Source organism: Saimiri boliviensis, chromosome 7, assembly GCF_048565385.1.
Source record: "Saimiri boliviensis isolate mSaiBol1 chromosome 7, mSaiBol1.pri, whole genome shotgun sequence".
In the NCBI taxonomy this organism is placed as follows: domain Eukaryota; kingdom Metazoa; phylum Chordata; class Mammalia; order Primates; family Cebidae; genus Saimiri; species Saimiri boliviensis.
Genome location: NC_133455.1, coordinates 119,344,999 through 119,359,696, shown reverse-complemented (window position 1 = coordinate 119,359,696; position 14,698 = coordinate 119,344,999). Strand labels below are relative to the sequence as shown.

At 43.3% G+C, this 14,698-nt stretch overlaps 1 protein-coding gene across 1 annotated transcript; it reads left to right on the top strand.

Annotated features, from left to right (window-relative positions):
* Nucleotides 1–446: 446 nt before the first annotated feature.
* On the top strand, nucleotides 447–12,946 carry TMEM52B (transmembrane protein 52B). Its single transcript, XM_003934497.4, has 5 exons — nucleotides 447–1,068; nucleotides 3,748–3,791; nucleotides 6,819–6,857; nucleotides 7,988–8,157; nucleotides 10,798–12,946. The coding sequence occupies exons 1-5, from the start codon at nucleotides 970–972 to the stop codon at nucleotides 11,019–11,021; spliced, it is 576 nt and encodes a 191-aa protein (XP_003934546.3). The 5' UTR covers nucleotides 447–969; the 3' UTR covers nucleotides 11,022–12,946.
* Nucleotides 12,947–14,698: the final 1,752 nt, after the last annotated feature.

Here is a 14,698-nt window from a genome sequence, read left to right as displayed (position 1 = left end):
GAGTATTCTATGCTCTTGCATGGGTGCCTGTTTTTACTCTGACCTTAGGTTTTGTTTTCGTGAGTGGCAAGACATTTCTCAATTGCATCACTACTTTACCAAAGAGAGAGAGAGAAAGGAACAAGACAAGAAAGAAACAAAGAAGCCTATATATTTGTTTTTTAAAAAATTGGTTTTAAAATAATGTCTTTCTCACTTATCTATTTCAATGGGAATTGAAGTCAGGGTGGAGGAAGGTATCACTGACAACACATGAAAATTCTAATCTTCCAACTCGATTTCTCATCTTCAGATCTGTTTTCTCAGGAGATGAGATGGCTTTTCTGTTCATTTGGCAACCTCTCAGTCTTACCCCAATGATTAAGGATAAATGACCCAGAACCAGGAGAGTTGATTATCAACGTAGTGAAGGGGAGGGTTTCAAAGAGCAAGAAGGGGTTGTTAATCACATGGGGAGAGAAGAAAGGAGATTAGCAGGGTGACTTTCACCCTGCAACAGTCACCCTGGAGTGCTCTGGTGAAGGATTAAGAGTATTACCAGTTTTCTGATGAAGAAAAGAACATATTTGGTCACCAGCAATCTGCCTTTGACCATCCTCAAAGCCAAGATTTTCATCGCTGTCTAGAAAAATACCTCATTCAGAGGACACATATGTCCTGTTTGAATGTCTTCTTTTTGGGAGCAGTGGGAGAAAGAAACTTAGAGATGTAGAAAGAATTAATAATATAAAGGAAAGAAAGAAGGCAAAAGGTAGCAAATGTGGGGGCCATAGAAATAGTAATAAGAATAGAGAAGAAAACCAGGAAATCAAAAGGGGAGGCAAAGGCCATAGACAGTAACAGCCAGAGAGAAGAAGAGAAGATGGAGAAAGAGAGAGTGAAAAGCTGATAAATCGCTGAGAACACTTTCTCTCCTTGAGAATTCTCAGTCAAGAAATCTCATATGGCACAGAGCACGGAAAGGAGGCAATGGATGCCCAGTGCAAGATTCTGAAGAAGCCGGAATTCAGCCCGATGGGAGTCCGAGTTCACGTCGTGGCAGCCTCTGCCCTGGTGCATTTCATCTTGGTGAGTTCAGTGATGAAAAGGCAGAAAGATAGTCCTTTTCCACAGATTAATCAATTCTCAGAAGAATCTGAAAGGAAATGGACTGCGGGGTGGGGAGACATATACAGAACCCAGAGGGTAGTAGGGGAATGAATAACTATGAAGTTTTGTTAGTATTCTGAGACTGTATAGATGCTTGTGTGACTGATGGCAATGACCAGGAATGGGGGGACAGAAATTAGAATGAGCATGGAAACAAGCAGGATAGCTGTGGCACTTTAGAAGTGCCACTGAAGCGTATTTCTCTCTTTTAGCATCTTATCACTCATCCCTCAAAATCCCAAAAAATCATGAAAACTAGGCATGTAATTCCCCTAAACAACATTTACCACATCAGCTCTTATCCCATTCTAGCAGTTTAGGTGCCTCTAGTCTAGAAATAATAGAGGGAGAAAATATTTTGAGCCCCACAATGAATCAGAAGTCTCTGAGTAATCCGTTCGTGGAGAAAAGGGTCATTGGACTGAGGGATTTTAAACAAGTGTCCCAGGGAAGTTAATAGAGCTATGTCATCTAGCAAGAAGGAGAACAAATCAAGAAAACTGGATAGTGTCAGGTTCCTGTATGGCCCCTGTCCAGAGTGGGCTGTATGTTTTTCTTCCTGTTAAATTGACCTGTTAAATTGGTAACTGAAAATCCATTTTTTTCTGATATTTTCTTTTTGTTGCCTCTTCACTTCCTTTGCCTTCTCTTCCCTTCATTGTTCCTTTCTTTGCTCTTTGCAACAAACCTGAAAAGTGGCATTTTCTCTGCTGATCACTTGAAGCTTCTCTTGCTTTTACTGAAGAAAGCAAAAGAAAGTTCCAGGGTTGGGTGGAGGAAACACACTTTGTCATCCTTAGTGGCCATCTCTTTTAAATGAAAACTCAAACAGGGGTTTCCCAATTTTTTTTTTTTTTTTTAAGATGGGGTTTCATCATGTTGGCCAGGCTGCTCTTGAACTCCTGACCTCAGATGATCCACCCACCTCGGCCTCCCAAAGTACTGAGATTACAGGCGTGAGTCACTGTGCCAGCTTCCCAAGTGTTATCTGTAAAGTCTGGCTGTTAATCCTTTTGCAGATCCTTCTCACCTGATACGTCTTGAGTATGTGTGTCTCTTTACCCCTTCACTGCCCACCACAAACTCCCAATACTTATGAATCTGTCTCTTTTCTAAGGGTCTTTGTGGTTGCTCTCCTGAAATGTCAGATCACTCAAGTTATTAGAAGACAGAAGCAGCTTATAGAATTGAGTTTACTTAACCGGTTTGTTGTTGTTTTCAAAAAGGAGTTCTGCTCTTTTTGCCCAAGCTGGAGTGCAATGGCACAATCTTGGCTCACTGCAACCCCTGCCTCCCAGGTTCAAGTGATTCTACTGCTTCAGCCTCCCAGGTAGCTGGGATTACAGGCATGTGCCACCACACCTGGCTAATTTTGTACTTTTTTAGTAGAGACAGGGTTTCACTATGTCGGTCAGGCTGGTCTCGAACTCCTGACTTCAAGTGATCCACCTGCCTCAGCCTCCCAAAGTGGTGGATTACAGGTGTGAACCACCGCACCCAGCCTTAAATGGATTTTTGAAAGAGGAAGTCACCTAAAACATCAGGTAGAAGGAGTGAACTCTTTTTTTAGGAGTAGTAGAAGGGACTTGATAGCCATGCCAAGGGATCGTTGGAGCAACTTTGTCCCCAGTGCTGTTAATTCATTCAATACATATCGATGACAGAGTTTGATTTGAGTTCTGTCTACATCAATAGGTGTGTACATTTGATCACATTTCTTAAAACTCTGTGCCTTAGTTCCTTAACCTTTCAAGATAAGGTTAAATATAGCCACCAAGAGGGTTGTTGTGATTAAATGTTATAAAATATTAAGAGTTTATAGCCAGGTGCGGTGGCTCACACCTGTAATCCCAGCAGCACTTTGGGAGGCTGAGGCAGGTGGATCACTTGAGGTCAGGTGTTCGAGATTAGCCTGGTCAACATGGTGAAACTCCATCTCTACTAAAAATACAAAAATTAGCCGGGTGTGGTGGCATGCACCTATAGTCCCAGCTACTTGGGAGGTTGAGGCAACAGAATTGCTTGAACTTGGGAAGTGAAGGTTGCAATGAGATGAGATCATGCCACTGCACTCCAGCCTGGGGGACAGAGCAATACTGAAAAAAAAAAAAAGAGTTCTTAGTATTCTGACTGGTATCTAGTAGCTATTCAATAAATAAGACCCTCTGCCCCACTGGCACCCTTGCTTTCCTCCTCTTCTTTTGTATGGTCATTGTCAGAGTAAGAGGATAAAAAAGAGCAGTGGTATAGAATTCAACTGGGCAGGAATTGCGAGGACAACAGCAATATCCCAAGGGACAGATATTTTCTACTACAAACACATTAATGTAAACGGCTGCCTCTCATCCACAAAGGTGGTGATGGTTACCCACCACCGAAACAGCAGATGAGATATTTGTTCGAGTTTCCCTTACCTCAAGTACAAAGGCAGGCAGGTATGGGGGACATGAAAATAGCAGTTCTAAATAGACTGCCCCTGTGACTGTGACCTTCTTAATCATTCATCGAACACAGCACAACCATGAGAGATTATTGGCAGGCAGCTAAACACAGCAGACAAGACAGTTTCCCTGTATAAGACAATTTCTCTTTCTACAGCTTTCTGGGACAAGATGCGAGGAAATCTGTGGCAACCCTGAACAGTAAGTGTCTGAGAATTTAAGCTGGGAGGATGGAGCGACAGACAAAAACATCACTACCCCCAAAAGAGGGTCAAGAGGTCACTAGACAACTATGACTTCCTTTTTTTTTTTTTTTTTTCCTTAAGTAATAGATCTCATAGATGGGTTATCACAAAATAAAGACATGTGTTTGTCTCATCCTAAGCACTCAAAATAACACTGCTGACAGCACCGTTTTCTCCAAAGCCAATCTTCCCATCAAAGCAGCACAATTAATCTCAATTTATATAGTCATAGGACTTGCAAAAGACTTCCTTAGCCCTGTTTGTCAGTGACTCACCAGGACAGACTGGGTTTTGTATCTAGTCACTGGCATATATATTTGGATGATTTCCAACGTAACATTACTACTTTAAATTGGGCGAGTGTTTTCTAGTTTTTATGGCATGTTAGCATTTATTGCAGACTTCATTTAGCTATCACTTTGATGTAGTTATCGACTAATGGAAGCCTGTCACATTTAGGTCTTATTTAGACACAGAGGACATGAAGTTAACAATGCAAAAGGGATTTTCCACTTAAAGGAACTATAGGCTGGGCACGGTGGCTCATGCCTGTAATCCCAGCACTTTGGGAGGCCAAGGTGGGCAGATCATGAAGTCAAGAGATCGAGACCACCCTGATCAACATGGTGAAACCCCGTCTCTACTAAAAATACAAAAATTAGCTGGGCGTGGTGGTGCACACCTGTAATCCCAGCTACTCAGGAGGCTGAGGCAGGAGAATTGCCTGAACCCAGGAAGCGGAGGTTGCAGTGAGCCGAGATCACACCACTACACTCCAGCCTGCGCGAGAGAAGGCGGGACTCCATCTCAAAAATAAAATAAAATAAAATAAAAAATAAAGAAACTGGCCAGGTGTGGTGGCTCACACCTGTAATCCAAGCACTTTGGAGACCAAGGCAGGCAGATCACCTGAAGTCCGTAGTTCAAGACCAGCCTGACCAACATGGTGAATGAAACCCCGTCTTAAAATAAATAAATAAATAAATAAATAAACTATAAAATAACCATTTTAAAAAGTAGGGGAACTTTGAATAAAAACTTGTTCAGAATGAAGAAAAATACATATTTAGCCATGGGAAGGGTTTCTCAATAGCCAGGTCTGTTAAACCCAGAGAAATTGGTGATGGCCTTGATTACCTGTCACATGCACATTGGGTGTTGACTACCTGATACCTGCTGTCTGGGGTTTTGCACATCTTCCACCACAGAAAGAACCCTTTCCTATAAACCAGAATCTAATTAGAACTAGAGGAGTTTTCAACAAGTAAGAAATGTGGGAAAACCAAGAGGCGCCCTTGTTCAGTGAAAAAAAAACAAACTAAATTTTCTATAAATGTGTGACCAGAGAATAGAAATAGATTCACTAGATTTCAGTAGTCAAGAATTACTAAACGACAAAATTTACTGTTCTTCGAAGATACACAAATACTTTGCCTCTCTTCATCCTCCAATTCCTGACCTTATCTTATACTCCTTCTTCCATACAATCCCATTTTTTTTTCATTCTTACAGAGAAATTTACAATTGCCATAGTGAACTCTGAGTATTAATTTAGCTTTTATCATGGTAAAGTCGGTTTCTATTTTTTCCCTCTTCCTGTTTGGCCTCAGTGGATATGCTTATTAGTTTTGATCCTGGATGTGGAAAATTAGGGTACTCTTTATGGTGGGTGTGATACTGTGAAATGTATGTTTGGTTTTGCCCCTATCTCCTAGTATACAACTTCTACAATTCCTGGAGTCCCCAAAGTAAGAAGTATCATTTTGCATGCCAATTAGTTGCCTGGTGGCTGGCAGCTCCTAGGTAGATTCAGGATGGGACTGGTCATTGGAAAGACCAAGGCAGAATCCTTAAAGCCCCACCCCTCAACATCCAGGGAAAGCAAAGGGGCTGAAGGTTAAGTTGACCATCAACGGCCAGTGATTTAATCAATCATGCCTACGTAATGAGGCTTTCATAAAAATCCCAAAGGATGGATTTGGAGAGTTTCTGTACAGCTGAACAGGCAGAGGTTTCTGGAGGGTGGTGCACTCGGCAGGCATGGAAGCTCCGTGCCCCTTCCCACGTGCTTTGCCCTATGCATCTCTTCATCTGCATCCTTGGTAATATTCTTTGTAATAAACTGTAGATGTAAGTGTTTCCCTGAGTTCTGTGAGCTGCTCTAACAAATTAATGCAACCACAAGAGGGGAGTCATGGAACCCCCAATTTATAGCCAGTAGGTCAGAAGCAAAAAAACTCGTGATTGGCATCAGAATTCTGGGGAGCAATCTTAGGGACTGAGCCCTCACCCTGTGGGATCTGATACTATCTCCAGGCAGGTAATGTTGGAACTGAATTGGGTTAGAGGACGCTCAGCTGTCGTCGGTTTCTGAAAGATTGCTTGCTTGTGGTGTGTGGGGAAATCCCCAGCCAGCCGCATCTGGTGTCAGAGTGTTGGGAGAGTACAGCAGGAAGAAGCTAAATTTCTTTCTTCCTACATTCTCAGTGGGAGCGTTGCAACAGCTTGCAAAAGATAAATTACAAATGTGACTGTATGGCTTTCCTTATTCCTAACTGAAATTTTCTTTATGTTTACGTTTCCTTGACCTCAAATATACACAAGCCTTAACTTTCACATCCATTTTCAAAGTCACTCTTTGTAAACTTGCATTCCAAGTGTTTTCTTGGTAATTTTTATCATCAGTGTTTACAATAGGCACAGATACGTTTTCTATGAACACTTCTAATGATCACTACTTTAGCTTGTTTTATAGTAATTTACAAAATGACTTGCACAGTGCCATCTATATTATGAAGTACTATTTAAAGCTTATCATTTGGCAAAACATTCAGCTAGCTACATTGAATTTTAACAACATAACCCACGGTGCTTTTATTATAACTAGGTATCACATCATATTATAACTCATATTTCTGAGTCTGGAGTTATAACAAGGATTGACAATATTTTTAATGTGGAAAACTTTCTTCTTTCTTTATAGTTGCCTAACCACAGACTGGGTACATCTCTGGTATATATGGTAAGTTTCACTTATAATACTCAGAAAGACACTGTAATCCTTAAGGCCATTAAAAATGACAGCCTGCCTACTTACTTAGCATCTCATGGAGTAAGATTTCATTATGTCATCACTACCTATGTGACAATATGTCAGGATTTCCTTTGTCTTTTCTTTCTTTCTTTCTTTCTTTCTTTCTTTCTTTCTTTTTTTTTTTTTTTTTTTTTGAGATGGAGTCTGGCTTGGAGTGCAGTAGTGCAATCTCAGCTCACTGCAACCTCCGCCTCCCGGGTTCAAGCGATTCTCCTGCCTCAGCCTCCTGAGTAGCTGGGATTACAGGTAGGCACCACCACGTCCAGCTAATTTTTGTCTTTTTAGTAGAGACGGGGTTTCACTATGCTGGTCAGACTGGTCTCAAACTCCTGACCTCGTGATCTCTCCATCTCGGACTCCCAAAGTGCTGGGATTGCAGGCGTGAGCCGCCACGCCCGGCCAGAAATTCCTTTTTCTATACCATCTCCTCCACAAACATCAAAACATTATTGTGTCCTTCCCTTGGAGTCTTCCTAGAAAGATCTCTACAAAGGAGATTACTTTCGTGAATCAAAAGGCAGACCCTGACCAGGTGTGGTAGCTCACGCCTGTATTCCCAGCACTTTGGGAGGCCAAGACAGGCAGATTGCTTTGAAGGCAGGAGTTGGAGACCAGCCTGAGCAACATAGTGAAACCCTATCTCTATTAAAAATACACACACACATACACACACACACACACACACACAAATTAGTCAAGTGTGGTGGCATGTGCCTATAGTACTGGCTACTCAGTAGGCTGAGATTGTGCCACTGCATTCCAGCCTGGGCAACAGAGAGAGCTACTGTCTCAAAAAAGAAAAAAAAAAAGCAGTCTCCCCAAACTACCTTAAATATCTTATTATTTGTTCTAGTGAATTGACTTACTCCAGCTGACAAAATAAGGAGGTATATATGTAAAGCAAAAGCTTTGAAATTAAAATTATAAATTAAAATATTTATAATTATTCTACAAAATATTCAAACAAGAATCAAAACACAGACATTGAAGACTGGTTACAGCAGAACTAGGAGAAAACCAAATCCCAGAACTCCCACTGGCCCCATGGGCTCTTGCAGGTTGCTGGTGGTAATTGGCGCGCTGCTTCTCCTGTGTGGCCTGACGTCCCTGTGCTTCCGCTGCTGCTGTCTGAGTCGCCAGCAAAATGGGGATGATGGGGGCCCACCACCCTGTGAAGTCACCGTCATTGCTTTCGATCATGACAGCACTCTCCAGAGCACTATCACGTGTGAGTACACTGACCTTTTAAAAAACTGAGAGAAAGACCCAATTTAAATGAATAATGAAAAGGATGTGGAGACGTGGAACACTGATGGAGTGGTATTAAAGATCCCAGGACTCACAATAGTTTCAATGTCCAGAAGTCTGATGGTGCAGTGACCTGGGATCTCACTGAAGCTGTATTCTGAAGGATCTGTCTGGCTGATGATAAAGAAAGAAGTGAAGTATGGGAGACTACTGGAAATATCCAACAGGAAGCATTAGCCAGTTTATAAGCAGTTACTTTGCTAAAAGCGATTTTGAACTCCAAACAGATCCCTTTTTCAAAATGTCTTGAATTTTGTGGAAACCTGCTTTTGCTATTATCTGTACTATTTTATATTTTTAAAGAAATTAATGGCATATACTTTCAGTTCTTTATTCTTCGAGTCTTGATACACTGAATTTTAGCCTTAACATTTTCTCAATAATTATAAGACACTTTCTCTTTTCTCCTGAGGTTCTGTTCTTTCCATTATGTTCTTTTTTTTTCTTTTTTAGATTAAGTCTCACGTTGTTGCCCAGGCTGGAGTACAGTGGCACGATCTCAGCTTACTGCAACCTCCACCTCCTAGGTTCAAGCAATTCTCTGCCTCAGCCTCCTGAGTAGCTGAGATTACAGGTGCCCACCACAATGCCTGGCTATTTTTTGTATTTTTAGTAGAGATGGGGTTTCCCCATCTTAGCCACGCTGGTCTTGAACTCCTGACATCGTGATCCACCTGCCTCAGCCTCCCAAAGTGCTGGGATTATAGGCGTGAGCCTCCGTGTCCAGTCAAAATTGTTACTTTTTTTTGTTTTTTGAGACAGAGTCTCCCTTCGTTGCTCAGGCTGGAGTGCAGTGGTGGGATCTCAGCTCACTGCAACCTCTGCCTCCCAGGTTCAAGCGATTCTCATGCCTCAGCCTCCTGATTTGCTGAAATTACAAGCGGCCACCACCATGCCCAGCATTTTTTTTTTTTTTTTTTTTTTTTTTTTTTGGTATTCTTCATAGATACAAGGTTTCACCATGTTGGCCAAGCTGGTCTCAAATTCCTGACCTCACAACCTACCTGCCTCTGCCTCCCAAAGTGCTGGGATTGCAAGTATGAGCCACCATGCCTGGACTGTGTTCTTTCCTAAAATTGAGGAGCTGGCAGAACACCAGCTGGCAAAACATGGATATTTATTTTGAAAAGAGAATGATGGCTGGGCACAGTGGCTCACGCTTGTAATCCCAGCACTTTGGGAGGCTGAGGCAGGTGGCTTACTTGAAGTCAGGAGTTCAAGGCCAACCTGGTCAACATGGTGAAACCTCGTCTCTACTAAAACTACGAAAACTGGCTCGGTGCAGTGACTCACGCCTGTAATCCCAGACTTTGGGAGGCCAAGGTGGGTGGGTCATTTGAGATCAGGAGATCTCGACCAGTCTGGCCAACATAGTGAAACCCTGTCTCTACTAAAATCACAAAAACACCAGGCATGGTGGCACATGCCTGTAATCCCAGCTACTTGAGAGGCTGAAGCAGGAGAGAATTGCTTGAACCTGGGAGGTGGAGGTTGCAGTGAGCTGAGATTGTGCCACTGCACTCCTGCCTGAGCAACAGACAGAGACTCTGTCTCGAAAAAAAAAAAAGAAAGAAAGAAAGAAAGAAAAGAAAAGAAAATAGATAAGGTAAAAATAAGTATTTCTAAAGAGTCTATAGTGTACGGGACTGGGGGAAGGGGATCTATGTCTGAAAGGGGAAAGGGCAGGGTTGAGATGCAGGACCATTCTTTAGATTATTTGAGGATACCAGAAAAAACAGGTCCTTCCAGCAGGGCAGGAAGCTGGGTTGTAAACATGCTTCCAAGATATTCATAAAGTTTGTAGCAAGGAGGAAAAATGAGTTTGAACACTTGTTAAAAATGAAGGGACAGGCCAGGCACAGTGGCCCACGCCTGTAATCCTAGCACTCTGGGAGGCCAAGGTAGGCAGATTGCCTGAGCTCAGGAGTCTGAGACCAGCCTGGGCAACACAGTGAAATCCTGTCTCTACTAAAATACAAAAAAGATTAGGCAGGCTTGGTGGCCAGTACCTGTAGCTCCAGCTACTGGGGAGGCCGAGATAGAAGAATTGCTTGAACCGGGGAGGCAGAGGCTGCAGTGAGCCAAGATCCTGCCACTGCACTCCAGCCTGGGTGGCAGAGTGAGACTCCATCTCTACCAAAAAAAAAAAAGAAGGGATAGGGTCAGGCATGGTGGCTCATGCCTGTAATCCCAGCACTTTGGGAGGCCGAGGTGGGTGGATCACCAGATCAGGAGTCTGAGATCAGCCTGGCCAACAAGGTGAAACCCCGTCTCTACTAAAAATATAAAAATTAGCTGGGTGCAGTGGTGGGCGCTTGTAATCCCAGCTACCCGGGAGGCTGAGGCAGGAGAATCACCTGAACCTGGGAGGCCGAGGTTGCAGTGACCTGAGATCATGCCACTGCACTGCAGCCTGGGTGACAGAGGGAGACTCCATCTCAAAAAAAAAAAAAAAAAAAAAGGGGAAGAAACAGTGAGTGTAAAGAAGAAGTAAGTCTCTGCTGTCTGAGGGTGCCCTATTTCCCTTAGTTCCTTAGCGCTGTTCCTTCTTTCTTCACAGCTCTGCAGTCGGTGTTTGGCCCTGCAGCTCGGAGGATCCTGGCTGTGGCTCACTCCCACAGCTCCCTGGGCCAACTGCCCTCCCCTTCGGACACCCTCCCAGGGTATGAAGAAGCTCTTCACATGAATCGCTTCACAGTAGCCAGGTGTGGGCAGAAAGCACCTGATCTACCCCCAGTCCCTGAAGAAAAGCAGTTGCCTCCAATAGAGAAGGAGTCAACGTGAATAGGACCCTCTTGGAACTGATGGGAGCTGTGATTTTATAAATAGGGGTAGAGTATGCCCAGAGTCTGTGGGTAAATGGAACATATTCTCTGCTAACCCTCAGAAGTTTTAGGATGGCATCTGACACCATCATTCTATGGGAAAGATGGGTTCTGACTCTTCATGAGCCTTTATATTTTCTGATACAGAATGCTCTAACTGGGAACTCTAATTTTTTATCCAATGGTTGAAATCTGCAAGTAATCTCTAGTCACACTGATTACTAATAAACTGGGAAATCATCAAGGTGTCTTCAATCCCTTCAACAATTGAGTGCATATAAAATTCCTGTACCCAAATGATACTGCAAGTTGCATTTCTCTCTGTCAGCTAATCCATTGTGGTAAACTGGAAAAGAAAGACAACAGCGTCAGCACAACCATTGACATTAATGCACTGAATGCATTCATCTTTCCTCCTGAGACAGCAATAGATTTTACCCTGAATGACAATGATCATCTTAGCACAACATACCCACCCAGATATCTAAAATCCAGGGATGAGATTGCTGACATGGGCTAAGATGATACAGTATAGTATTCAAGTGCCAAATATCAGTCTTTCTCTCTGTTCCTACCCATCAGCAGTATGAAACACTCCATACTGTGCAAGTAACAGATTAATTCTTCAGTTCCTCTGCACTGCAAACACCTACGTGTGCACACATGCATGTACACATGAATCCAGTTTCAACTTGAAAGGAATAGCGTTGCTTTGCTGCTTTCCTGTTTTGTCTGGACCACCTAAAGCCACAACACCCCTATAGTGACACACGCTTTTCTCTAGTGGTGGCCCTCACTGCCACCTAGTGGAGGCATGGTGGAAAATACACTCTCTCCTTTGAGCCTATCTGCAATTCTCTCCAGTTGCTGGAGCAAAAAGTAAGTGCTGAACTAAGCCTGGATGGGATGCTTCCCAATCTATGCATGTAACATACTACGACCAGAAGTATAATTATTGGAAAATCGAAAAGTGGTGCACATTTGGGGAAAAACTACTCACCTTAGATAAGTCACTGAAATCCTCTTTCTGTTGAGATTGAATTTTGCTTTTTTTTTTTTTTTTTTTTTTGAGGTAGAGTTTCGCTCTTGTTACCCAGGCTGGAGTGCAATGGCGAAATCTCGGCTCACCACAACCTCCGCCTCCTGGGTTCAGACAACTCTCCTGCCTCAGCCTCCTGAGCAGCTGGGATTACAGGCACGCACCACCATGCCCAGTTTATTTTTTGTATTTTTAGTAGAGACGGGGTTTCACCATGTTGACCAGGATGGTCTCGATCTCTTGACCTTGTGATCCACCCGCCTCGGCCTCCCAAAGTGCTGGGATTACAGGCGTGAGCCACCGCGCCCGGCTCGAGTTTTGCTCTTATAGCTCAGACTGGAGTGCAATGGCACGATCTGGGCACACTGCAACATCTGCATCCTGAGTTTAAGCGATTCTTTTGCCTTATTTCCCGAGTAGCTGGGATTACAGGTTCCCGCCATCACACCCAGCTAAATTTTGTATTTTTAGCAGAGACGAGGTTTCAGCATGTTGGCCAGGGTGGTCTAGAACTCCTCACCTCAGGTGATCCTCCCACTTTGGCCTCCCAAAGTGTGGGAATTATAGGCCTGACCCACTGCTCCCAGCCTGAAATCTTTAAAGCAGTTTCTCACCTAAAAAACAGGGAATAATAACACCTCAGAAGGTTGTTGTGACGTTCAAAGAAGCTAAATCTATGTGGCATGATTTGTGAAGTGCTACGCATATGTATGTTATTCTTCCTACTGTCATCTAACCTTCATTTGCCTGCTATGACTCCTCTGAGAGCTATGTTCCCTTTTATCCTTTTGCCAGCTATGTTACTGTTGTCACAACTGAAGTGGCTTTATTTTTCTCAATAAATATTTGTTGATTGAAGTAAACAACAAAAGATGCAAGTGATTCCTTTTACTACGTTCGGTGTAGGTAAGGAATATTTGAGAAAACTAATTGTTTATTAGGCAATTAATTAGCTCCAGTACTCAGGGAGGCAACACAGAGCCGGGATTGGCTGATTTGGGCAGCTCCTTATTAACTACATTCTTGGAAGGCTCACTCAGCCCAGAGGGAAAATGTTCTGAGTATAACCTGCTGGTGATCTGAATTTATCCTGAGTCATTTAACAAATTGGCTCTTGGAATTATTGAAATGCATGAATTGCTTGCTAATAGCTCCTGAAGTGACCTTGTTTTACTGCTGCCAGATGAATCAATCATTCAGTCATCGCAGACACAATCCAGAAAACATTCTAGGCTCTTCCTCTAAGGCACCAAGACACCACAGACTTGAAAAAGGTAGAACGTAGCCAGGCACAGTGGCTCACGCCTATAATCCCAGCACTTTGGGAGGCTGAGGTGGGTGGATCGCCTAAGGTTAGGAGTTTGAGACCAGCCTGACCAACATGGAGAAACCCCATCTTTACTAAAAATACGAAATCAGCCAGGCATGGTGGCACATGCCTGTAATTGCAGCTACTCAGGAGGCTGAGGCAGGAGAATTGCTTGAACCCAGGAGATGGAGGTTGCCGTGAGCCGAGATCGCGCCATTGTGCTCTAGACTGGGCAACAAGAGCCAAAGTCCGTCTAAGAAAAAAAAAAGATAAAACATTCATTGGCATTAGAAAATCTTGGCTACGATATCTTATTCTAAAGGCATCTCTCTGCCCCACACCCTCTCTCTAGCCCCAACCATCTTATTTGAAACATAGAGTCACTCCAACCATGACATACTACTCTGTCCTGCCTCCATCCCATAGTGTGTCTTTTTCTAATCTGCTTCACATGCACTGCTCCTCAGCCGCGTGGAGTCTCTCACTCACATAACCCTCCCATTTGGTCACTAGCTATTTGCACACTTTTGGCCTCAATTCTTTATTATTATTATTATTATTATTTTTAAAGACCCTCATCTTCACCATGTTGGTCAGGCTGGTCTTGAACTCCCAACCTCAGGTGATCCGTCCGCCTTGGCCTCCAAAGTGCTTGGATTACAGGCATGAGCCACCACACCCAGCTTGGCCTCAATTCTTTTTTCTTTTTCCTTTTTTTTTTTTTTTTTTTTTGAGATGGAGTTTCGCTCTTGTCATCCAGGCTGGAGTGCAGTGGCGTGATCTTGGCTAACTGCAACCTCTGGCTCCCAGGTTCAACCGATTCTCCTGCTTCAGCCTCTCAAGTAGTTCGGATTACAGGCGACCGCCACCAAGCCCAACTAATTTTTTTGTATTTTTAGTAGAGACGGGGGTTTTGCCATGTTGGGCAGGCTGGTCTCAAACTCCTGATCTCAGGTGATCCGCCCACCTTGGCCTCTCAAAGAGCTGGGATTATAGGCGTGAGCCACCGCGCCTGGCCTGCCTCAGTTCTTTCTATAAGCCGGGCGCGGTGGCTCACGCCTGTAATCCTAGCACTTTGGGAGGCTGAGGTGGGTGGATCACCTGAGGTCAGGAGTTCAAGACGAGCTTGGCCATCATGGTGAAACCCTATCTTTAAAATAATAATAATAATAATAATAATAATAATAATAATAAAATAAATAATAATAAAAAATAAATAAAAAGAATTCTTTCTATACTGAATCTAATACATCTGTTAATCATCACTATCGCCATCACTATTGTTCTC